This window comes from Eleutherodactylus coqui, chromosome 3, assembly GCF_035609145.1.
Source record: "Eleutherodactylus coqui strain aEleCoq1 chromosome 3, aEleCoq1.hap1, whole genome shotgun sequence".
NCBI lineage: Eukaryota > Metazoa > Chordata > Amphibia > Anura > Eleutherodactylidae > Eleutherodactylus > Eleutherodactylus coqui.
This window is the reverse complement of record NC_089839.1, coordinates 125,154,521-125,180,114: the sequence shown is the minus strand read 5'-3', so window position 1 is coordinate 125,180,114 and position 25,594 is coordinate 125,154,521. Positions and strand designations below refer to the sequence as shown.

Here is a 25,594-nt window from a genome sequence, read left to right as displayed (position 1 = left end):
TCTCAAGTTTTTTTTTAATATTTTGACGATGATTGCCGATTCTGCTCTTTAATTTATTTATTGTTCTGCCAACATATTTTAGATTGCATGGGCATTCTATTAAGTAGATTACTTTTGTTGTATTGCACGTTAATTTTTGAGGAATTTGAAATCTAAAATTATCAGTAATTTCTGTTCTATTATGTGCTATTAATGGACAACATTTGCATTTCCTTTGGTGACATTTAGATACTCCTATTTTTACTTGTGAAACTGATTTTGTTTTGCGTTTATCGGGGTTAGATGGGGCAATTAAATTCTGAAGAGTCGTATTGCGTTTAAAAATTAGGGTTGGATTAAAGGGGTTGTCCCGCGCCGAAACGGGTTTTTTTTTTTTTTAAACCCCCCCCCCCCGTTCGGCGCGAGACAACCCCGATGCAGGGGTTAAAAAACCACCCGCACAGCGCTTACCTGAATCCCGGCGGTCCGGCGTCTTCATACTCACCTGCTGAAGATGGCCGCCGGGATCCTCTGTCTTCATGGACCGCAGGGCTTCTGTGCGGTCCATTGCCGATTCCAGCCTCCTGATTGGCTGGAATCGGCACGTGACGGGGCGGAGCTACACGGAGCTACACGGAGCCCCATTCAGAAAAGAAGAAGACCCGGACTGCGCAAGCGCGGCTAATTTGGCCATCGGAGGGCGAAAATTAGTCGGCACCATGGAGACGAGGACGCCAGCAACGGAGCAGGTAAGTATAAAACTTTTTATAACTTCTGTATGGCTCATAATTAATGCACAATGTACATTACAAAGTGCATTATTATGGCCATGCAGAAGTGTATAGACCCACTTGCTGCCTCGGGACAACCCCTTTAATATCTAAATAGCTGGACAAAAACGGGTCGTTCCGTAAAATGGGCCAGTGTTTTTTAATTATTTTACGAATTTTTGTATTATCATGGTTAAATCTTGTGATAAAAATTTGGGTTTATTTTATTTTTGATGTTACTAATTTTATTGTGTTTTTGTTTAGCCATACTTCTTTTATTAGAGCTCTTTGGACTAATTAGTTTTTTATAAGCGTCTTCGATTAGTTTACTGGGGTACTTTTTTTCTTTGAAGTGTTTTTTTATGATTTTAGCTTGTTCTTCAAAATCTTTATCGTGGTAACAATTTCTTCTAACTCTTTTTAATTGGCTGTACAGAATGTTTCTTTTCCAACTAGTAAGAACCAATGTAACGGAAGAGAAGCAGCATCCACAGATATTTATCTCAACGCTTTAATTCATCCAGCATAAAACAACGTTTCAACCATACTATGGTCTTTGTCAAGTTCAGACCATGGTATGGTTGAAACGTTGTTTTATGCTGGATGAATTAAAGCGTTGAGATAAATATCCGTGGATGCTGCTTATCTTCCGTTACATTGGTTCTTGCTACTTCCGGTTCTAGTGGATCCAGGACTGGCAAAGAAGCGCGCATTTTCTTGCCCAGCGACTTCCTCCCTCTCCATACTGAGGTTTGACGTGGGCTGCCGTCATTTACTTTCTGGTGGAGTTATCTTTTCCAACTAGTGGCGTGACAACTACTGTAATCTAGATAAGAATTTTTGTCTATCTTTTTAAAATGCGTCTTACTAATTAATTTATTATTAAAAGGCATTAAAACTAAGTCTAAAAATATTATTTCGTCTCGACTAAAATTACGGGTAAATTTTAAATTATTTTTGTTATTTAAATTACCGTATATACCGGCGTATAAGACGACTTTTGAACCCCGAAAAATCTGCTCTGCAGTCGGGGGTCGTCTTATGCGCCGGTAATACAAAAAAAAAAAAATTTATTACTCACCTCCCACGGCGTTCTGTCGCGCTCCGGCAGGATGTCGCTCGCTCCAGCAGGCTGTCGCTCGCTCCTCGTCCCCGGCGCAGCATAGCTTTCTGAATGCGGGGCTTGAAATCCCCGCTTCCAGAAAGCTAATACACACGCCGGCAGCCATGACAGCATTGAATGGCTGTGATTGGCTGAAGGCGCACGTGTTAGCAATCACACCCATTCAATGATGTCATTGAATAGTGTGATTGGCTGAAGCCACGTGTGCTTTAGCCAATCACAGCCATTCAATGATGTCATGGCTGCCGGCGTGTGTATTAGCTTTCTGGAAGCGGGGATTTCAAGCCCTGCATTCAGAAAGCTATGCTGCGCCGGGGACGAGGAGCGAGCGACAGCCTGCCGGAGCGAGCGACAGCCCGCCGGAGCGCGACAGAACGCCGTGGGAGGTGAGTAATGAATTTTTTTTTTTTTCTCCACTGTATACCGGCGTATAAGGTGACAGTTGGGGGGTCGTCTTATACGCCCCGTCGCCTTATACGCCAGTATATACGGTATCTATATAAGAATTCAGGCTCGTTTCGGAGCCTTTCCACACTATTAAAATATCATCAATGTATCTTCTATATAAAACTATATTATCATTTAAAATATTTCTTTCTCAAAATGGCCCATGAATAAATTAGCTAGCGCCGATGCGACTTTACAGCCCATCGCCGTACCTTGTATTTGTAAACAAAATTTATTTTTATAAGAGAAATAATTATTAGTCAATATAAAATCAATTGATTACAGAATAAAGTTCCTCTGCTGTAAACTTTTGTCCTTTGGCGCTCTCCTGATATATTAATTCTGTGCAGTTTCTGTTCTGTGTGAACTGTGCTATACTTCTGTATGTTTGTTCTGCTATGTCCTGCTATAAGTAGTATCCTTCTGTTGCATTTCTGCACAGTTTCTGTTTTGTGTGAACCATGCTATACTTCTGTTTTTGTTTGTTCTGCTATGTCCTGCTGTGAACAGTGTCATTCTCCTGCATGTATAATGTATCCAGGAGGAACTGATTTTCGCTGTCACACTGCATGCCTACGAGTCAGTGCATGTAGCGCCAGTTGCCTAATGATAAAACACTGGCATCCTAACCCACCCAGGGATTGTGGGTTTGTGTCCAATCCGGGGTGGTTGCTCACCTACCATCCAAAAGCATGTTGTGTTTTTCTATGCGGCTTAATGTGGTATAGTCCCTCCTCTGTGTGGCTTTTGATGTATAGATGGCTTTAAGGTATAGAGCAGCCCCCGTGCAGTTGGGCGGCTTTTAAGGTATGGCCCAGCTGCTGGTTGGGGTAGCCACTGCGCAGTTGTTTCTGTGTAGCTAGGCGTGTTCTGCATGCGGTCACATGGCTTGGTTGGTGCTGCCATGGGCATGTATGCATTGGCTGCAGTCCGTTGTATTGTGTTTGCACAATTCGTGTTCCCCGCACCCCCTTACCGATGGCTAGGTGCCCCATTCTTGACGCCATGGCTCCACCTCCTCTTGCAGGTTGATGGAGTAGTATTACTCTCCAATCTACCCCTACTGAGGAGGGCGAACGCAGTGAACCTTAGCGTGATTCTGGTTCTACTGAGACCTGTGGTTCCTCCCATACGGGGAAGAGTACCTGCACACGGTACAAGATTTACACCGAGCTACAGGTTATCTCGTGTGGCGAACAACGGTGTTCGAGTTATTTGACCTGTGGTGCCTTCTATGCCTGCTCCGGACCGGGTTGAGCCTACCCTATCGGTAGCTTCCCTATTGCCCCTCCTGCAGTTCCCTGCAGCCAGGCGTACCGCAGTGTCTGAGTCCAGGATGACACGCGGTCAGGGGCCTGCCAGAGCCACATACTATGTGCGCTCTCGCTACAGTCCGAAATCACATCGATCCGGAGAATATCTCGTCTCTACGAACGACTGTGTTCAAACTAATTGCCAGTATGGCCCCGCCTTGCTGAGATCTGTGGTACCCTCCACTTGGAATGAGTACCCGCACAGGGAGTCCCCGGACTCCTCTCCCACCGGTTGGAGCCTTACCTGTTGGTACCTCTAAAGTTGCCCCTCCTGCAGTTCCCTGCAGGCAGCCTTGGCGCAGTGTCTGTGTGACTAATGACACGTGGACAGCAGCCGGCCAGAGCCATGTATTATGTGCGCTCTCACTAGAGGCAACCAGCCGGAGAAGATCTCATCTTGCAAACTAATTGCAGCATGGCTCCGGCCATACTGACACCTCTGGTATCCTTCATGTGGAATGAGTACTCGAACAGGAAGCCTTTGGACTCAGAGCCCCTCAGGTCTGTTACAGACCCGGTTGAGGCTTGCCTAGAAGCTAGCTCACTGAGGGGTGCCACCTGCGGTTCTCTGCAGGCAGCCTTACCGCAGTGTCCGTGTCCATGACTGCAGGTAAGGAGCACATGCCATGTGCACTCTCGATGCAGTACAAGATTGCATCCAGCCATGTTCAGACATTGGTATCGTCAGTTTCCTGGGCTTGCTGACATCAGTAGTTTCTTCTATAGGGAAGGAGTACTGGGCACAAGAGGTCCACGGACATATTGCTTAGTTTCTACACTCCGGAATGGGGGAGCCATATCTGATGGCTAGCTTCCCTATGGTGGTCTGCCTGCACTGTCCTTTCAGGCAGCTTTAGCACTTTTCTCACTTACAGGAGTAAACGCCGGCGGGGGCCGCCCGCAGCCGCATGCTATGTGCACTCACGCCGCTATGTGGGATGGACGTCCAGTCAGGATATCTCGTCTTATCTAAGTATAGTGGTAGGCTGGGGGGTTCCTCCTACAACAGGGAGCCTGGGGGCGGTAGATCCATCTATTAGTTCCCCTCCGGTCAGCTATGACATGCTATTGGTCCAGTCCTTCTACTGGCTGCCTTGGAACCAAACCAGCATCCATTGCTTTCTAGGAGGACTGGGGCGGCAGGCTCAATCAGTCGTGTCAATACGGACGTAGGTCACTAGGTTACTCATGTCGAACGGGCCTCGCATTCTTCCCTATAGGGATATCCGTGCTGCTGCCGTTAGAAGTACTCTGTAGTCAGAGTGGTCTGCGACTTCACTCCTACAGTATTTCTCCACGAAGCCTTCCTGCGCACCATCGGGGAGACAAAGCATTTAATCAGACGGAGTTAGTAGTGTGCTGCGATCCTCCTACGCTAATTCCTCCTGCAGCACTGTTAGCAGGAGACCGTGAGATGGTGTACACTAATACTGTTGTCAATTCTTAGCGCTCGCCCTCCCAACTCCTGAGGATTTCGCGAAAAGACCAGCGAGGCTCACATCCGGCAACTAGGTCGCCTGTCGAGGCCCCAGCTCTTTAGTTTCATCCCCTCTTTCTGATGTTGCTGATGTCGCATTCAGCTCGCCCGGTCTACTCGTCTCTACTAAGCGGGATGCGCTATTGGGTGGAGGTTCTTCGGTCACCCTGGCTCTCCGCTGTTGCTTCTAAGAAGCCGTCCTCATCAAGGGTGTATCATCGTATGTCTAGAGGGTTCATCCTTTGGTGCGAGCGGAGGGTTTTTCACCTTATGTGTTTTTCCTTGGCCCGCCTTCTGTCCTTACTCTAGGAGGGGCTGGAGATGGGGCTCAGCCTCAGTTTCTTCAAGGGACAGATTTCTGCCTTGTCTGTCCTTTTTCAGCACCCCTTGGCATCCAGGTCAGCTGTACGCACTTTCCTGCTAGGAGTCGCTCACATCACACCCCCCATTTCACTCCCTGTTACCACCTTGGGTTTTGAATCTGGTCTTGGATGGCCTACATGCTCATCCATTCAAACCATTAGCATGGCAGTTATTATCCTGGAAGGTAGCTTTCATTGTGGCGGTTACTTCCCTCCGAAGGGTCTCCGAGGTCACGGCGAAGCCACTCTTCTTTCCTCTCCAAGGTGATGTTGTCTTTCCATATCAATGAGGACATTGTGCTGCCGTCGCTCTGTCTGGTGGCAGTCCACCCAAGGGGATGGGCTCTACACGCTTTAGACCTAGTGCGAACTCTGAAGATCTATTCGAAACAGACTTTCCGACACTCTGATTCTCTATTCGTGATACCAGAGTGTCCGAGTCATGATCTCGCGGCCTCCAAAAGTCGTCATCTCACGTTGGATTCGCTCGGTGCTGGTTGAGGCCTACCGGGCTATGTGTAAGACACCGCCGTTTCCGGTGACAACACACTCTGTCGGGGCGGTGGGAGCCTCGTGGGCGGTCGGCAATGGTGCCTCTGCCTTGCAAGTGTCTAGGGGGCTCCTGGTCGTCCCTACACACTTTCGCTAAGTTCTACCGAATCCACACTTTTTTGCGTCAGCCGACGCTTCGCTAGTCGGAAGGTTGCAGACGACTGTAAGCTGACCACGTGCGTTGGGGATTTCCCCCCCCCCCCCCTTCCCAGGGACTGCTTTGGAACATTCCACGGTCCCCTTTGCTGTGTCCCCCAATGACACGAGTGAGAAAAAAGGATTTTTTTACTCACCATAAAATCTTTCTCGTCTCATCATTGGGGGACACAGTACCCACCCTTTCTTCCTTTTTATATGACACCGTGTTTTGTCCTGACCAGGACCCTTGTTCTGTAACTTGCACATGGGGCTGTGTTTTCATTACAGCTAGAACCTTTGTGTCATATTGCTAACTATTGATTAGCTGGGTGTTGGCAGGGAGATATATAGCCAGCGGGCGGAGCTAACACTTTTTGTGCTTAGTGTCCCCTCCTAGTGGCAGTAGCTATATCCCATGGTCTTTGCTGTGATCCCAATGATGAGACGAGAAAGAGACTATACAGTGAGGAAAAAATCCTCTTTTCTCCATGATGGAAGCTCTGCCAGAAGAAATCCTAGCCTGATGCCCCACTAGGTCTGAGCGCTGATCTGATAGCAGGGTTAATTTCACATCATGACACACTTCCTTAAAAGCCATGTCAGAACTGAAGAGTTTAAAAAAAATCAGTTTTTGACATTTTCTAGAAAATGTGAAAAATTACTGTTAAACTTAAATACTTTTGAGTCCTAAATTAATAAAAGAAAAACTAAACAAATTATTGCAATATAAAGTATGCCTATCATGTATGTAAATTAACTATTTTGTGGTGTATGACTATTTTGTCTTATAAGCAAAAAAAAACCTCAGATTGTAAATTGCTAGTTTTTCCAAATTTTCTGTAAATTTTTAAAATTACTTTGATTTTACCGCTGGATTGTGCAAATCATTCAGTGTAATCACTTCCAGGGACTGAACAACGCACGATAAATTGTTTGCTTAGTAGTTGTCGTTGTTCAGTTTCTGCGGACATGAAAACCAGACGATGGGCCTCTCTGACAGCTGTTCAGCTATGAACGATTCTCTGTTTACTGAGAATGGAGGTGAGCTGCTGAAAGAGAACCCAACACACTCCGCCTTCATTCAGTGAGAGATTATCGCTCCTGTGTGAAAGCACAGTCATTCCATGTAAAAAGAACCCTTACATGCTACAACAATGTATATATTTCACATACATATAATGTTTATTTTGTTCCTCTCTTCAGAATACATTGTGGTCACATGATTCAGAAAGTAATGAGAAATCTAATGATAGGGATTGTTAATATGCAGCAAGACCATCAAGCAACTGCATTTAGGCACCACCGTTTTATAGTCGTACAGATTTTTAGCATGCAAGGAAAATTGCAATTTCGACCATCCAAACCAGATGTACTACAAAAATTGCATGACCATATATGTGAGCGAACGTATATGCGCATTTATTTTAATGGGTTAATCACATTAGGGTACTTTGCTTAGTCTTTTGTTTGCTCAAAAAAATACACCACATGCTCTATTTTCTTGCACATTTGCACATGAAAATAGCACATATTGAACTCATTAACTTAATTGCCCATTTCAATGAATGGGAGCATGTATGCATAAGTACAGTAAAACACCCATTACACAAATATGGGGAGCATTTGTGCGCATAAATACGCTTACGCCCCTGTGACACCAGCCTTAAGGCTGGTTTACACGGGCCAATGATCGATCAAAGATCGCTCAAACGACAGTTTGAGTGACAGCTTTGAGCGATCATTTTGCATAAAGTATTAAGTAGCTACTCAGCTACTTAAGTAACAATTACGTGTGCAAATGAAGCCTTCACTGAAGACAGTTAATAGACCTCAGAGCTCAGATCCTTTGTTCTCCACTGGGAAACAATGCTATCAGCACTCCCCGTGGAGAACGTCTGATAAGAGTGAAGGACGATTTTTAGGCTGGCTTGAATCTACCAATCAGCTAACAGTGCCCGAAAAGCGGACGATGGGCGCACATTTACATGTACCGATTATCACTAAAACGATCGCTAATTTAGCAATTTTTCTTTCTATTTTTTATTTTTTTTGTGATCATCGGCTGGTGTAAATGGGCCTTTATTTTTAACAAGCATATCTTGGAATAGACAAAGGATAAAATGCCCTTTGTTAATTTACTATTGAGGTCTTCTTTAAAGGAAGTCTGTTGGCAGTTTGCTAGTGCAAATCTACTGACCACTCTGTGTATGATCTAATCTGCTACTGCTTTGGGGATGAGGCTTCTTCCTCAAGTCCACTCTTTTTTTTGTCCAATGAGCTGTCCACAGCATTCAATCGGGAGGCGCTGCCCTTCTCCACCGGCCCCCACATAGAGTTGTAAGGGTGATTTCACATCTGCTCTCGGGGTTCTGCTTTCCTGCTCTGATTGGGAGATTCCCGTGGCTAAACTGCTCTGTCTCTGGATGGAACCGAACAGTGCAGGATGGACCCGATTTGACAATAATGGGGTCTGTCCACTTTCTGCCTAGCTGCCTGGATTTTGGATGTAGGCACTTTTTCTTCCATTTGAGCCGGATCTGTGACGGAACCAGTAGCTGGAGGTTTCGACGCAGATGTGAATCTGGCCCAAGCCATTTTGCTTTCGTAAAACTGCTGATAGACTCTGTTAAAGTTCATACAAAGCTGTAACACGCTTGAATATGGCTTCAACCTTCCATTTGAGAATCACCTTTTTAGAACCATTGGATTATATATTAGTTATTTTAATCCTTTTGTTTTGCATGATGTAGGCAGAATACACTGTTAGGGTGAATGCACACGAGCGGAAATTCCGCAGCGAGATTTCCCACAGAACTTCCGCCTGTGCACGCTGCCATAGGATTGCATTGGTTTAAGCAATGCTACGCAGATAGCCGCGATTTGACTATATGAAAACTCGGACGGTAAACAAATCGTGGCATATCCTATTTCTGTGCAAGCCTCGCAGACGCCCGCACAGAAACGTTACCGCTGACGTGTCGGCTCTGCTCTGCACATGTCCGGCTGTGTGCCAGCCTGCACATCACAGAGCAGAGAGAAGACTCTGAAGGGGGTGAGCCGCGTGTCCCTGCAGGGGCATGGGTCGCATCCCGCTGCAAGCATTTTAGCAGCGGGATCCGACCCGGCCGTCTGCATTCACCCTTACACAAGCCGGCTTCTTAAATAAGATTTTAATAATAAATACAGAAGATTACTTACATTTTTTTAAAATCAAGGCCACAGCTGAACTTTTACAACCCAGAAACCCTTACAAAAACGTTTCCATTACCGTAGCCATCAGTACCCTTTCTGTTGACAGAAGAATGCAGTTTAATGTTTTCATATTTTCACTATTATGCACTTGACCATTTGTTGTTTCTTCTCTTTAGGGAATGTATATTAAATCCACATATGACGGGCTGCATGTCATTACAGGAACTACAGAAAATGTAAGTGAAGTCTCTTATTGCCTAGCGTATAACAATCTCTATTGCTCTGAGAGTTATTACAAATGGTTTGCTCTCATTTACCAGTACCCGCACATAGATGGCTTTTTCAAATGTTGAATGATAGCAGCCAATTAAAAATGTTGCACAAGCCACACATATACAGCCTGCACAGCAGAGATGCAGCAGAGCTGGGACTGTTAAAAGCCTGTGCAGATCATCAGACACCACAGTACAACACTGGGGCTATATTCTGTGGGCCAGAGAAAGAAGCACAAGCCCACATTTGCAGCCTTTACTTTGTTTCATAACCCACAAAGCCTGCTTCACTAGCATCTACCCATTGACTCTTGACCTGCTCTCTGCTGACACCTAGTGGTGGTGTGGCGCCAGTTCACAGACATCACTGCATCATGACTATTCCTCAACAGTTATGCACTAACCACTAAACTACATGTGAACTCCCCCTGCGATACGTTACAAGCTCGGGCCGACTGATATCTCCAATTGTACCCCTCCGACGAGATGGCACCCATTAAACAAAATAAAATAGCCAACAAGCTGCAACAGTATGCCCGACCCAGCTGCTCAGCAGACACCCGATCTAACGAGCCCTGCAGCCCACAAGGCACATCCCCTGCGCAGGCTGCCCCAGCTTCACCTCCTGTGCCCGCCCCGACCATTGCTGATGTGTTGAAAGCAATTACAGAGTCCCGCTCTGCCCTCACCGAGAAAATCGATGCTTTGCAATCAGACTTTAGTCTGCTGAGAGCGGATGTTCAAACGTTGCGGGAACGCACGACCGAGGTTGAGACCAGAGTATCTGACCTTGAGGATATCACTACACCGCTCTCGGACCGGGTGCAGACTCTAAACACCAGTTTTGCAGCGCAGCAGAGGAAAATTGATGACATGGAGAACCGGTTGCGTAGGTGTAATCTCGGGTTCGTGGGACTGCCGGAGGGAGCAGAGGGCAAAAATCCCTGCGATTTCTTGGAATCACTCCTCAAACAGACATACGGCCCAGATTCCCTTTCGCCTCTGCTCTGTGTGGAAAGAGCCCACCGTATTCCATCTAGAGCCCCGCCACCTGGAGGACCCCCTCGTACCTTCATAGCTAAATTGCTCAACTATAGGGACAGGGACAAAGTCTTGGCGCTTAACCGCATGAAAGATCCGCTGAAGGTCGGAGGGCAAACAGTCCGTATCTTCCCAGACTTCCCTTTGGAGGTGCAGCAGAGGCGACAAAAGTTTGCAGAGGCAAAGAAAGCTCTGCGCGCTAAACAGCTTGTCTACGCCATGTTGTACCCTGCTAGGCTAAAAGTGATCAAGGACAATCACTCCCATTTCTTCGAGAGTCCAGGAGATGTCCTAAATTGGCTTCAGCAAAATTGAATCCTGTTTGTGAGACATTACGAAATTGACGCCGTGGCTGGCCTACTTTTTCTTTTCTGTGGCAACAACTGAAGGAAATTCCTCTCCTCTTCCCTACCGCTCCCTGCCCTCTCTGGTTTCCTTTCGCCCTTTTCACCTCCTCTCCCCTACCCACCTCCTTAGTCCTTTGGGCCAGCCACTTATGATAAAATCGTCTTTGGTATGTGATGTGGATTTTAACTATGCTATTCTTTTCCTCTGACTTTCCCAGCGACCTGGTAATGTTACTCTCTGTGGCCTTCCCTGGTGAACCCCAATTCATGGCCAATGGCCTGGGGGGGGGGGGGGGGTCCTGGGCAACCAGCCCACATATCAGTATCCCAGGTTATAGCCGGGTATATGCAAGCTGTGGAGATACAGCCCACATGACGCAATTATGTCTCACGCTCTTTCGCAGGGGGACCATATGACTATATTTGTTCTCTCAGTCCTCTCTGTTTTAAGTTTCTCTGTTGGTTCGCTGGGGCAGGCCTAATGCCCCTCACAAAGTTTTGTATTCTGGGATCCAAACCTGTCCTAAGTTCGGGGGGATGGGTAGGGTGGGAAGGGGTTTTTGTTATGGTTCATACATCTAAGATAACCATTCTACTTTATTGCACTTTGTTTTGGCGCGACTCTTCTTTCAGTGTTATGCGGGTGTCCTGCGCAAACAATGTCCAACTCTATGACAATGGCTAACACGCATCTCAAGCTGATCTCCTGGAATATTAGGGGTTTGAATTCCAAATTTAAGAGAGCTTTAACTTTCAATTTTCTAAAAATCCATTCTCCCCACATCATACTACTTCAGGAGACACATCTACAGGGCTCAAAGATACTGGCTCTTAAGAGGGCCAATATAGGCGCTGCGTACCACGCTACTTATTCCAACTATGCCAGGGGAGTCAGCGTCCTGGTAACTAAAGCAGCCCAATTTGTACTCCGACAAATCCACATTGATCCTGGGGGTCGGTTTTTGATCCTTCAGGGCACCTTCCATGGCCGGCTCCTCACAATAATCAATATCTATCTGCCGCCCCCCGCTGATGTTAAAATCCTCTCCGATGTAATGGCCCAGGTGGTTTTGCTCGAATCTGCTCCAATAATATTTATGGGGGACTTCAATCTGATTTTGGACCCGGTGCGGGACCGGTTCACTCCGGCTGCCTTGGTATCAACCAGATTGCTGACATGGGCTGACTCCTACTTGCTGCAGGAAATATGGCGCCTGCGACACCCACATGACACTGCCTATTCATGTCATTCCCTAACACATAATGCTTTTTCCCGCATCGACCTGTGTTTTGGCTCCCCGGACTGTCTTCCTATGGTGCAGAATGTTTCCTATCTGCCCAGGGGCATATCGGACCATTCCCCACTCCAGCTGGTCCTGGACCTTGGTGTGGAGGGCTCTCGCCCTTTGTGGAGACTCAGCCCTCTATGGCTGGCGCAGGGAGAGGTACATGAGTACACTGAGCAGGAAGCAGGGATATACTGGGAGGTCAATGAGGGGACTGCTTCGGAGCTGACTGTGTGGGACGCCTTTAAGGCTTTTACTAGGGGGTCTTTCACATCCGCCATTGCTGAGTATAGAAGATCGCTGCAGACTGCCCGATTGGACCTGGAACGCCGCCTTGTTGCGGCGGAGGCCAGACACATAGCAGATCCTTCCCCAGAGGCCTACCTGGACTTAAATAACCTACAGCGGGAATACAAGCTACTACTCACTGAATATACCAAAAAGAAGTTTCTTTACACTCGTCACCAGGTCTTTGACCAGGGAGATAATAACGGTCATCTTCTGGCCTATTTAGCAAGGGAGGAACAGACATTGCCGCCCATCATGGTGGTGCGCGATGCTTCGGGGACCCTGGTGGATAATCCCAAACTGATCAATCTAACGTTTGCCCACTTCTATAGTGATCTTTATACTTCCAAACTTAGCTGCTCGGATGAACAGCTAATAGCTTACCTTGGTGATATCCCCTTCCCAGCGCTGAGCCCAAGTAGTGCCACTTATTTGGATGGGGACTTAAGTATAGAGGAGGTAATGGACGCTATCAAGTCACTTCCCAATAGGAAATCGCCAGGGTTGGATGGACTCCCTGGGGAGTGGTATAAAAAGAATGCGGATTTCCTAGCTCCCCGGCTTCTAACGCTATATAATTCTATTCTGCGAGATGGTGCCCTGCCGGACACCATGCACAAGGCCATAATTGTCATGATTCCTAAAGCTGGAAAAGATCCTGCAGATTGTGGTTCCTATAGGCCCATCTCGTCGCTTAACAACGACGTTAAAATTCTAGCAAAAATACTGGCGACGTGCATAAATTCCGTTCTTAAAGAGATTATACACCCTGACCAATCTGGCTTCATGCCTGGCAAAAGTACAGACATGAATCTAAGGCGGCTTTTTGACCATCTGACATATGAACACTCTAACTGCAGGAAACGCACCCTGGTATTTATAGACCAGGCAAAGGCCTTCAACTCAGTAGAGTGGAGGTACTTGTGGGCAGTGATGCAACGGTTTGGATTTGGGCCAGTATTTATTAAATGGGTAAAGATCCCATATGATTCCCCAGTAGCCAGTGTTAAAACCAATGTCCATATTTCGGCCCAGTTCCCCCTCGGCAGAGGCACACGACAGGGTTGCCCCCTGTCCCCTGCCCTGTTTGCCCTTGCTATAGAGCCACTTGCAATCCGGGTCCAGACATCGCCGGTAATAAAAGGATTTAAACTTCACAACTATGAAGAGCGCATAGCACTATACGCTGATGACACCCTCCTCTTCCTCCAGGAAGTCCTCACTTGACTCTGCACTCACCATTTTTGACACATTTGGCCTGCATTCTGGTATTCGGGTCAATTGGGACAAAACCCATTTAATTGCGATAGACTCTGCAGCGGCTGAGCTCCCTTTGCCCGCTCCACTGAGCTGGACAATTCAGACAACCTACTTGGGTATAAGAGTGTCGGTGAGGGCTTCTGCCTTCTTTGACCTTAATTTAGCTCCCCTCCTGAAATGGGCTGAGGAAATGGCGACACGATGGGCCTCTCTCCCGCTCACTCTGGTGGGCAGGGTCAATTTGATAAAGATGAAGCTGCTACTAAAATTTTTGTACGTACTACATAACTCCCCTGTTCTAGTCCCAATCAGATTCTTCGCTAGGCTTCGTGGGATTGTACTGCGTATCCTGTGGAGAGGCTCCACCCCCAGGATTAAATTGGAGACCCTGTGCCTCCCGGTGAGCTGGGGAGGATTAGCCTTACCCCATTTTTACTATTACTACCTGGCCAGCCAGCTGGTGTATGCTGGGTGGTGGCTGACCTCATCGGATTACAATCCGGTGGTTGGACTGGAGCGCAGGGTGGCGGACCCCACCCTGGGATTGAGGGGTCTGCTGTTGCTCGGCCACTCCTCTTCTAGTGCCCCCTTACCTGCCCCCATGCTGGTAACACTTAAAATATGGCACAAGGCATTGCGGCTGACCCCTGTAGTGGAAGTCACATGGTCCCCACATACTCCTTTGTGGGATAATCCACACTTGCCGCACCTGAAGCGCTTTAAAGAGTCTGCATTCTGGAGAGCTCATGGTATTAATCTACTATTTGACATAGTCACTGAGGGCATCTTCTGCACCTTCCTTCAACTGCAGATAGTCTACAACCTGCCTGAACACTCCTATTTCAGATACTACCAGCTACGACATGTGATCAGGGCTCAGTTTCAGGGCCTGTCCATACCGCTGTCCCTGACTCGGTTGGAGGGTTTGGCACAGATGTGCAACATAGTAAGACCATTGTCCAGTTTCTATGCCCACTTAGTGCAATGTCTTGTACCGTTGAGAGAGAGAGCCACCCAAAAATGGATTATTGACATTCCTGATCTGTTGGAGGGAGAGGGTGAAGACATATTGACGAGCTCTGGTCCTCCCTTGATTAGTGCTAGAGATAGGCTCATCCAGGTAAGGTTCCTACACTGGATATACTACACCCCATCTAGGCTACATGTAATGGGTCTACTCCCCTCTGCGACCTGTCCCCGATATTTAATTGCTGATGGGACCATCATACACATGTTTTGGGACTGCGGTAAGATGAAATAAAGGAGGTATACAGGGCCTGACCTCAAAGAAAAGAGGCTAGGTGTAATTAAAAAAACTGATTAGGATAAAGCTAGGATCAATCCCTAGCAAGACAACAATTTGTCCTTGGTTAGTAATTCTAAAGCCAGAACACTAAGGCTGGAGGTTATACTGCCTGTCCTCTTTGTTATTTTGGTCTCATTGTAGTAGTATTATTACACCTATTAGAGAGTAATCTATATACTTAGATAGCATAGTTGCTTACTTATACTATATTAGGCAGGTGTTCTGGCTTTATAATTATTAACCAAGGACAAATTGTCGTCTTGCTAGGGATTGATCCAGTAATCTGTCAATCCAATCTGTGATGTGTCGAACTGGAGCGCCAGGAAGACAACACACCATTTGACAATCCCGGTCTTTATGGCAGTTTGCCCTATATGTCCCCCTTATAATTGAATCCCCCACCACTAGGACCTGTCTAACCTGCCCTGCGCTCCCCATCTCCTTCTCACTGCAGCAGTCATCTCCCTGACATTGAGAGGGCATGTCGTGCTATCGCGGTGCTGGCTCTGTAATGACATCCCTTTCATCTGCCAACTTTGCAAACTTGTTGGGTTGTGCCAGTTCAGGACTAGCCTCCCTGGATCTCTTCGCTCTACCCCTACTTCTATCTGTCACCCAGCTAGCTGCCTGCTCTCCCTGCTCTTTCCAACTACCAACGCCCCCCGCCTCTACCCCAGCGAGTGCCTGCTCAGTGAGCAGCAAACTCCTTTCCATGTTGTCAAGGGATCTCATTTAGTTCCAGGATTTGGGCTTACAAATGTGCGACGAGTGCGCATCTTCCGCAACAATATGCACCCTCGATCGACTGATGAAGGACCGCATACATTGCACAAGTAGCACACTAGATGGCGTTGTCAGGCATGGAGATCATCCTAATGGGGATCTGCAATTTACTTACGAAAGTAGTGAAGATTGACTGGATCACACTCCAGACACGCCTCCAACCGTTTGCAACTGCTCACGTTTTTTGGGGGTTTTTTTACGCTCACACGCTTGCTCTCACTCAGTCACTCAATTCTGCTTCACTTGCACCTCGCTCACACTTTCACGCGGGCACTTAATGAAGCAGGCACTTGCCCGCAGGCACCTGCTGACACTTGCCCGCAAAAACACACACACATTATACTTAACAGCCCTTCTCAGCAGCAGCCGCAGTCTCCTCTCCAGCAGCCAATGGGGTCAGCAGCTCAGCGTCATGACCTCTTACTTGGCAATCTCACCCTCTGGCCTCCTGCCTCTCCGGGACCCGCTCCTCCTCCTCCTTTTCCCCCGCTGAACGGATTCTTCAGCAGCTCACTCGCGTTCTCCTTGCGGCGGTGGCTCCCTTGCTGCGCGCGCGATGTCCCCCACAGTTCTACTCTCTGCTCGCGTCTGTCGTCACTTCAAGTCATTTCCTATGTAGGATAACTTTGTGTTGCTACAAACGCAGCAATACCTATTTTTTTAATCTTTTATGTGTCTCCGACTTAAAATATATAGATTTCTATATCACTGTGATTCCTCCTAATCTTTAATGGTATGGCTGGTTTCCTCTCGAGGGACCTTACTGCCACCCAGTGGCTGTCAGATGTTGGTGCCATTTTTTCAGAAGGAGAATTGAGTCATCAATCTCAGAGTTATTCCATTAATACATGTTTCAAAGAATTAACTTTACAATATCGCGAGTTTACACGTTACTGGTGGGAGGTACAGGGTCCTCACAGATATGAAGAACATAAGGTCGTCCCAAGGGGCCTAAGAAACCCCATCATACCTCCAAAACGAATTAAAAATAATGAATTCGTGAAAAAGTGGGAAAATGAGTCCACAACATTCTCTCTCCAATTAATCAAACTATTACTAGAGGAGGAGAAGTCTATGCTAGTTATTAAATTGGAAAAAAACTTGACGATCTACTAGAAAAAGCTAAAACTTTCACCTCTGACCCAGACTTCCCTGCCAAAGAAAAAACCCTACAAATTAACATAGAAAAACTTACAACACAAATAAAGGAACGTAAACCTATACAATTCAACAGAGACCTACAACACTTTAGAGAAAATAAAATCTATACGGAGAGAAACACACACCCCGAGACAGACGTTAGTTCCTCCGAACTTGAACAATCTGATAGCGAGAGAAATAGGATTAGAAGACCCCCTAGACCACCAAGACGGGGACGCCACCCCCAACAACCAAGGGGTCGCGGAAGAACCACACAATCTGCGGGTTTTTTAGAGCAGCCAATCTCGCAATATTTCCTGCGAGGGAGGAGGGATCACTAATTCCCAATATGGGTCTCCAATCGGATTCTAACCTACAATCACTATCCGATCTGTACAACATCCCGACTAATGTGGAAACGTCTGAATATACATCTACAAACAAATTACAAGTCATGAATTTGTCTGATTACCGTCTATCTGGGGAGGAGAAATGAGTCTTGGAGAGGGGGCTGTCCTTCGTCCCCATGACCAAATTTGATTCGTTCGTGTGGGCGAAGGACATCTCCCTTTTCACTCGTAAATTACAGTGGCGTAAATTCTTTATGGCCAAAAATCGCGAGTGTGCAAAAGAACTTGGATTGGAAATCTCTGATCTTCCAGGATTAGATACATTACAACAGCTTGAAGATGAAAATGAGAGACCGGTGGGGATCGGGCCATTCACTGACCTTAGGTCACCTAATACTAAAAAAACCCCGGCTTGTCCATGTCCTGAATTGGACATCTTCGAGCGCCTAGTGACAGAAGATCTAAAAACAGTCAAACCTCGCAAAATGTACCCCAACCTATCCCAAGCGGAGAGTTCTGCATTACAGAAATTAAAAACTAATAATCAACTGGTCATAAAACCAGCAGATAAAGGGGGAAATGTTATCATGAACCGAGACAAATATGTATCTATGTGCCATCAGCTACTAAGGGACACCGCCACGTATAAAATATTGACCTCTGACCCGACTGCACGTTTCCAGACTGAGTTAAACAAACTTCTACAAACTGCCCTCGAAACGAAGTGTGTTGATCAAAAAGAATGGGAGTTTATAAACCCCAAACACCCGGTCGTGGCCACATTTTACACCCTTCCAAAGGTGCATAAGGGGACAAACCCCCTTCGCGGGAGACCAATAGTATCTGGCATTAATAACCTCACACAAAACCTGAGCATATACACAGATAAAATTCTAAGACCCTTCGTAACATCTTTAAGATCACATGTTCAAGATACCATGTTGATTCAGAGACCCTCCTCGCTACACTCGACGTCGAGTCCCTATATAGCTCCATCCCATACAATGGAGGTATTAGAGCTACCCGATTTTTCTTAGAGCAAAGGGGATCACAATTCTCACAGCATAATCATTGTGTTCTCGACTTTCTATCCTTCATCTTGACCCACAACTACTTTTTGTTCGATACCCAGTACTTCCACCAGCTCAGGGGGACGGCGATGGGGACATCATGTGCCCCATCATACGCCAATCTCTACCTGGGCTGGTGGGAGGAAAAGTTTGTCTACACAAACACCGAATGATCGGACAATATCATACTATGGCTGCGTTTTATTGACGACATTCTGGTCTTTTGGAGAGGTACTGAATCATCCTTCAATAGTTTTGTTAATACACTGAACATAAATGATCTCAATTTGAGATTAACATCGGAAATAAACAGGAACTCAGTGGCCTTCCTCGACTTGTTGATATCCAAAAAGGATGATGGATCAATAACCTCTACTCTCCATCGAAAAACGACAGACACCAACAGCCTCCTAAAATGGGACAGTCATCATCCCTTTGCCCTGAAACGGGGAATTCCAAAAGGGCAATTCCTCAGGATCAGAGGGAATTGCTCCGATAACCATGATTTCAAGCAAAAAAGTATGGGTCTTAAACAACGATTCTTGGAAAGAGACTACCCCTGTGATATCATCGAGAACGCATACAAATACGCTGAACAACAACCGAGATGTGATCTCCTAATCCCCCGACAAAGAGAAAACCCTCAACTCTCACGAATCATCGGGACCTTTCATACAGGCACACGGGAAGTGAGGAACATCCTCAAACATTACTGGAGCATAATCGCAAATGATCCCGACCTCATGGAGATTCTACCACCTACCCCTATGATAACATTCCGTAGAGGACACAACCTAAGGGACCATCTGGTAAAAAGCCATCTAACCCCATGCACGAATGAGAATTTGTTGAGCAGCAGAAAACCATCTGGAACCTTCCCCTGCCACAATTGCGCAACCTGCGGATTTATCTTAAAAAGTAACATATTCACCAGTGCAAGCACAAACAAAACCTATTCAAACCGTGATTTCATCAATTGCAGAACGCACAATATCGTATATATGGCCTCCTGCCCCAGGAACTACGTCGGAAAAACCACCCAAGAATTCCGGCGTCGTATCCTGGGGCACGTTGGCAATATTCGACGTGGTGAATATACCTGACTGTCCACAGCGATCTGTCCACTTCCTGACTGTCCACCATGGGGAACGAAAGGATCTGAAATTCCAAGGAGTTGAAATACTACGGACTAACACGAGACGTGGCAACATCGATAAAAAGCTTCTACAGAAAGAAGCCACCTGGATCTTTAGACTCAATACGGTTAAACCAGAGGGCCTGAATGCAACACTAAACTTCAACTGCTTCCTATAGACTCCTTGGTGCTCAATTTCGAGTACTAATGACCTCAAGGGGGACTCCCCTGAATTCTCATTGATTTACCACATCATCTTAGGTATTATCCTATAAGTATCATCTACCTACAAAAAATCCCTTGGCACCCTGAAAGTGCAGTCTGACCTATCCTCTATTTATCAACACTACACTACCGGAATTACCGGGCCTATGTATGACACTATGATATCCACAGAGCTCAATTTACATGACAGGACCCTTGAGGGGTTAATCCTTTTCATTATCTGACCTAACACTTTTAAGTGACACTGGTAATATTGAAGGCTCAGGGACAAGACCATTAAGGGGTTAATCCTCTTCAGTATCTGACCTAACATCTTTAAGTGATACCGGAAATATTAAGGCTCCTACCATCACACTGGCCGTTCTACATGCACACTTCATACCAAAAGGCTTTGAATATACATGGACATAATAGTGTTAATTCTAGCCATTCATCTGTTTACATCTACTCATGACTTATTGTCGTCTGGATAAGGGCTAATCCCTTATTAATAAAACAATATCTACTGTACCGATCTACAGGGGAGGTGTGTCCACACTCGCACGTCATATGCCCTGTTATTTACAAGGGAGCGCTGTTAGACGCTAGATCACGCCCCCTCCTATGACAAGCCCTCACTACCGCCCCCTGGGAGACGCCCCGCACGATGACGTCATCGCGCTACGGCACGCACGCCCCGGAGTGTGATGCTGCCATCCACATTGACATGCCGCCCAATAGGGAAATACGCTGTGCGATGATATCATCGCGCAACGCGCTATGCATTCCAACCTGGAACGCGGAAGCAGACGTATTGTAAGCGCCAGGACAGATCGGGAGCCGCTCACAGCGATCGGCTATATACCCGTTGAGCACGGGACCACCACCTACAGCCCCTGATGCCTCTCGGACCGTGGGTAAGCACACAAACTGTAGGGATAGCTACAGATGTCATGATGGACCTCACACAGTGATTGACACCGCCCTCCAGTGCCCCTAATAGGTCAGATCATGTAATACCTCCTCTAAAGGAGGAGCTAAACACCCCTTATAACCGCTGTCAGTAGCTCCAGCACTTCATTGCCGGCCGCTCACCATCAGAGCCGCAGGCAACAGTTCTCTTCCTCCTTCTCTGTTGCACACCCCGGTCTAATCCAACTTTGGATAGACACTGAAGGGGTCCCTTTCTTCTCCGCCCTCAGGCATTTACTACCAATGGGGTATTATCCCCGGACCTAAATAGACTGGTGCATTTTTTATCCTGTCTGAGGTAGCTGCTGCTATACTGAGGGGCACATTGTTTTATGCCCTCAGCCATCCGCTATACGGGGCATCGCCCCCTGACCTACTCAGACTGGCACAATACCAATCTGTGCTGCGGCTGATATTGATAGTCCGCGGAGAATTTTGTGATATGCTAGCTACTATATTGGCCCTATTAGACTGATATTGGTATCACTCTTTGACTTAAACAAACGGGCGCTACGCTAACCCGTGTTGAAGGTGAAACCTCTAGACCGCGGGGAACTCCGAGATATACCATACACCTGACTACCATATTAGTGATGTATTGGTATACCCCAGGGGGTCACCACGTAGTATCAATCTAACTACCTGGATGATACATGGAGTGACCTGTCTTGACTTGGAAGTGTGAGGCTCCTTTGATCACACATCTGGGGTCCTACTGTACCAACCCACAGAAGTGTTGGAGCGAACTGGGCTATAACGCACCAACCAAGTCTCCCTTTAGGGTGTGCATACTTTGAAACCCTACATTGGTGATAGCTCAGACACCATGCCGGGAAAATAAAATATTGAAGCGGAAACTGTGACCTACGTGGAATATTAATAAGGTGGTACTACCCATTATTGGGCCCCACCGCATAAATAAAAGATTCTATTAATTACCGAACCCTGGTGACCATCAGTTCGCATCACAACTACTGTACACTAGCTTATGGTGACAATCACCTTTGCTCCTGAGGAACTGTCCCGCATCAGGACAGGGAAACGCGTTGAGCACTCTCTTTCAGCACCATTGACGTGTAAATCAGCACCCTGTCACAATTGGGTACTGCTACATCATTCACGTACTGCATAATTACCTAAAGACCAAATACCCATAATTCCATTCCGATTTGGGTATATATTTTATGAATTACGGGACTCGACCTTGGGCCCAACTATTACACAAAATTCTCTATTATTTATCTCTAATAGCGGTACCTCTAAGACTCATATATATATATATACATCTACGACGTCTCAAGTATACCTTCAAGTGAACAACAGAACCGTAGCAATCTCCTTGACCTTCATAGGAGACGCTCTACCCTATACGACCAATCAACTAGGGTCAATTTTTTTATACTCTTTACTTTCCTGTATCGTTTTGATGTTTGTGAGTATTATATGTGAGCCCACGTTTTTAATATTTATCTAATAAGTCATTAAGTTTTATTATCTATATCTGTGAAGGGTCTATTTTTTTAATTAAATTTTTTTCTTTTGCATTTGAAAAGGTTTCTATCAAGGGAACCATGCGTATTTTTTACAATTTCTATTCTGTTTACTTTTTTTCATACACTATTTTTTTAGTCGCCTGCATTGTGAACTGAATTGTTTATGTACTGCAGTGTATTATGCCTATGACAGCAGGCTGTTAAGACCCTTTTCCACGCAAAGATAATCTTTCAAACGATTAAAAGATTTACGGAGCGGGATACGCCCACGGATTTACGCCACGGGAGTACTGCAGTGGTAAACAAAAAGTCCCCGCTGGTGATCATGGAAAAACGCACTTTTTTCTGTGGTCTCCATTAATACTTTATTAATGGAGGCCTCCGCTGTGGAAAAATGCGGTAAAATAGAACATGCCACAACTTTTTTCCCGAAGCGGAAATCCGTGGCGGAATCCCACCTATGAGCACTGATAGGCAGCTCAATAGGATCATAGAATGGTAGAGTTGGAAGGGACCTCCAGGGTCATCAGGTCAAACCCCCTGCTCAGTGCAGGATTCACTAAATCATCCCAGACAGATATTAGTTCAGCCTTTGTTTGAACACTTCCATTAAAGGAGAACTCGCCACCTCCCGTGGTAACCTGTTCCACTCATTGATCACCCTCACTGTCAGAAAGTTTTTTTCTAATATCTAATTTGTGTCTCCTCCCTTTCAGTTTCATCCCATTGCTTCTAATTAGAGATGAGCGAACACGTTCGGCCCCGCCCCTTTTTCGCCCGAACACCGAACTTTGCGAACACTTCAGTGTTCGGGCGAAAAAGTTCGGGGGCCGCCGTGGCAGCGCGGGGGGGTGCGGCGGGGAGTGGGGGGGAGAGGGAGAGAGAGAGGGCTCCCCCCTGTTCCCCGCTACTGCCGCCCGCGCCGCCGCGCATCTCCCCGCCCCCCGGCGGCACCCGGACACTTACGCGCGAACACTGCAGTGTTCGGCAAAGCGGGTGTCCGGGTGCGGATGTGTCCGTAACGGACACGTTCGCTCATCTCTACTTCTAATCTTTTCTTGTGCAAATGAGAATAGGGCTGATCCCTCTTCACTGTAACAACCCTTCAGATATTTGTAGACTGCTATTAAGTGTCCTCTCAGCCTTCTTTTTTTTACAAGCTAAACATTCCCAGTTCCTTTAGCCGTTCTTCTTAGGACATGATTTGCAGACCGCTCACCATCTTTGTAACTTTTCTCTGAACTTGCTCCAGTTTGTCTATGTCTTTTTTTAGAGTGGGATGCCCAGAACTGGACACAGTATTCCAGATGAGCTTTGACTAAGGAAGAGTTGAGGGGGATAATTACCTCACGTGATCTAGACTCTATGCTTCTCTTAATACATCTCAGAATTGCTTTTACCTTTATGGCTGCTGCATCACAATGTTGACTAATGTTCAGTCTATGATCTTTTAGTATACCTAAGTATTTTTCACATGTGCTGCCGCTTAGATCAATTTCTCCCATTCTGTATGTGCTTTCCTCATTTTTATTGCCCAGATGTAGGACTTTGCATTTCTCCTTTTAAATACCATTCTGTTAGTCACCGCCCACTGTTCAAGCTTTTCTAGATCTTTTTGAATACTCTCTCGCTATCCCTCCTAGCTTTGTGTCATTGGCAAATTTGATCAGTTTCCCATCAATTCCCTCTTCCCAGATCATTTATAAAAATGTTGAACAACACTGGGCCTAGGACAGAGCCTTGTGGTACCCCACTTGATACATTCTTCCAATTGGAAGTCTATTATGACCACTTTGAGTATGATCACTCAGCCAGTTGTGAATCCACCTAACAGTTGCCTTGTCAATCCTATATTTGGTCATTTTTTTCAATAAGTATGGTATGAGATACTTTGTCAAATGCTTTACTAAAGTCAAGATATGCTATATCCACCGCATTTTCCTGATGAACTCAGTGATTCTGTCATAGTAGAAAATTAGGTTTGTCTGGCATGACTTGTTTGTCTCAAACCCATGCTGGCTTTGGTTAATTACTCCATTTGTTCAAAGATCTTTCTCGGTATAAAAGTCAGGCTCTCGGGTCTGTAGTTTCCTGGATCCACCTTCTTGAAGATAGGGACAATATTTGCCCTTTCCAATTTTCTGGGACCTCAACTGTTCTCCAGAAATTTTCAAAGATTATGGCGAGTGGTTCAGCAATTACCTCCGCTGCTTTCTTTAAAATCCTAGGATGTAATTCATCTGGACCTTGAGACTTGAATTCATTTAAGTTAGCTAAATGTTCCCTCAACATCACTCTGCTTATAGATAGCCTGCATTTTTTTATTCCCCCAATAGCACAGGGAAGATCAGTTGATGTTCTATCTACTTTGTAAGAGAAAACAAATACAAAATAGGAATTTAAAAGTTCGGCCTTCTCAACATCTTTCTTAACTAATTGACCATTTTCATTTTGTAAGCATCCAATAGCATCTTTGATTTTTCTTTTGCTTTTGACATACCCCCAAAATTCTTTTTCATTGCTTTTAGTTTCTGTTGCAAGCCTCAATTCATTATTAGCTTTTCTGACACTTGCCCTACAGTTTCTGCAGACCGCATTGTATTCTTCTCTGGATATTCCCCCCTCTTTCCATTTGATAAACATACTTTTCTAAGTTTTTAACATGTGTGCAAGTTCTGTGTTCATCCATCCTGGTTTCTTTACATGCTTCCCATTCTTCCTTTTTCTAAAGATTGTTAACGACTGTGCTTTGAGAATCTCATTTTGCAATATTTCCCAAACTTCTTAGACATTTCTGTCCTTAAGAACATCCAGCCATTGAACTCTTCCTACCCTCTTTCTTCGTTCATTAAAATCTGCCTTTCTAAAATCCAGCCTTGAGGCCTGAGTTTTCTCAGATCTTCCTCCCCTTTTTATCCAAAATTCAAGGATAGCATGATCACTGCCTTTTAAGGTCCCAGCCACCCTTACTTCCTCAACCTCCCTGTTGGTAATTATTAGGTCCAAGATAGCTTATCCACTTGTTTTCTCTTCTACCTTTTGGAAGAGAAAGTTGTCAGCAAGAGCGGGTAAGAATTTGTTGAATCCATTACTTTTACCTGAGAGAGATTCCCAACGAATGCTTGGATAGTTAAAATATCCCATAATCACTATGTTATGCTTTTTTGAGAGCTTGGTCATCTGATGTAGAAAGAGTTCATCAATATCTTCTGCTTGTCCAGGCGGCCTATAGTAAATAGTTACAATAGTGTCCTTTCTGTTCTGTCTTTGTATTCTTACCCAAACAGTTTCTAC

The 25,594-nt window shown here is 45.9% G+C and overlaps 1 protein-coding gene across 3 annotated transcripts in view; it reads left to right on the top strand.

Moving 5' to 3' along the window:
- Positions 1 to 25,594, top strand: part of CNKSR3 (CNKSR family member 3) — a 225,828-nt gene that overhangs the window by 131,002 nt on the left and 69,232 nt on the right. For all 3 annotated transcript variants that reach the window (XM_066596055.1, XM_066596054.1, XM_066596056.1), the window contains one exon: positions 9,530 to 9,589. In XM_066596055.1, coding sequence (XP_066452152.1) covers positions 9,530 to 9,589 — 60 coding nt within the window. The remainder of the gene's footprint in view (positions 1 to 9,529; positions 9,590 to 25,594) is intronic.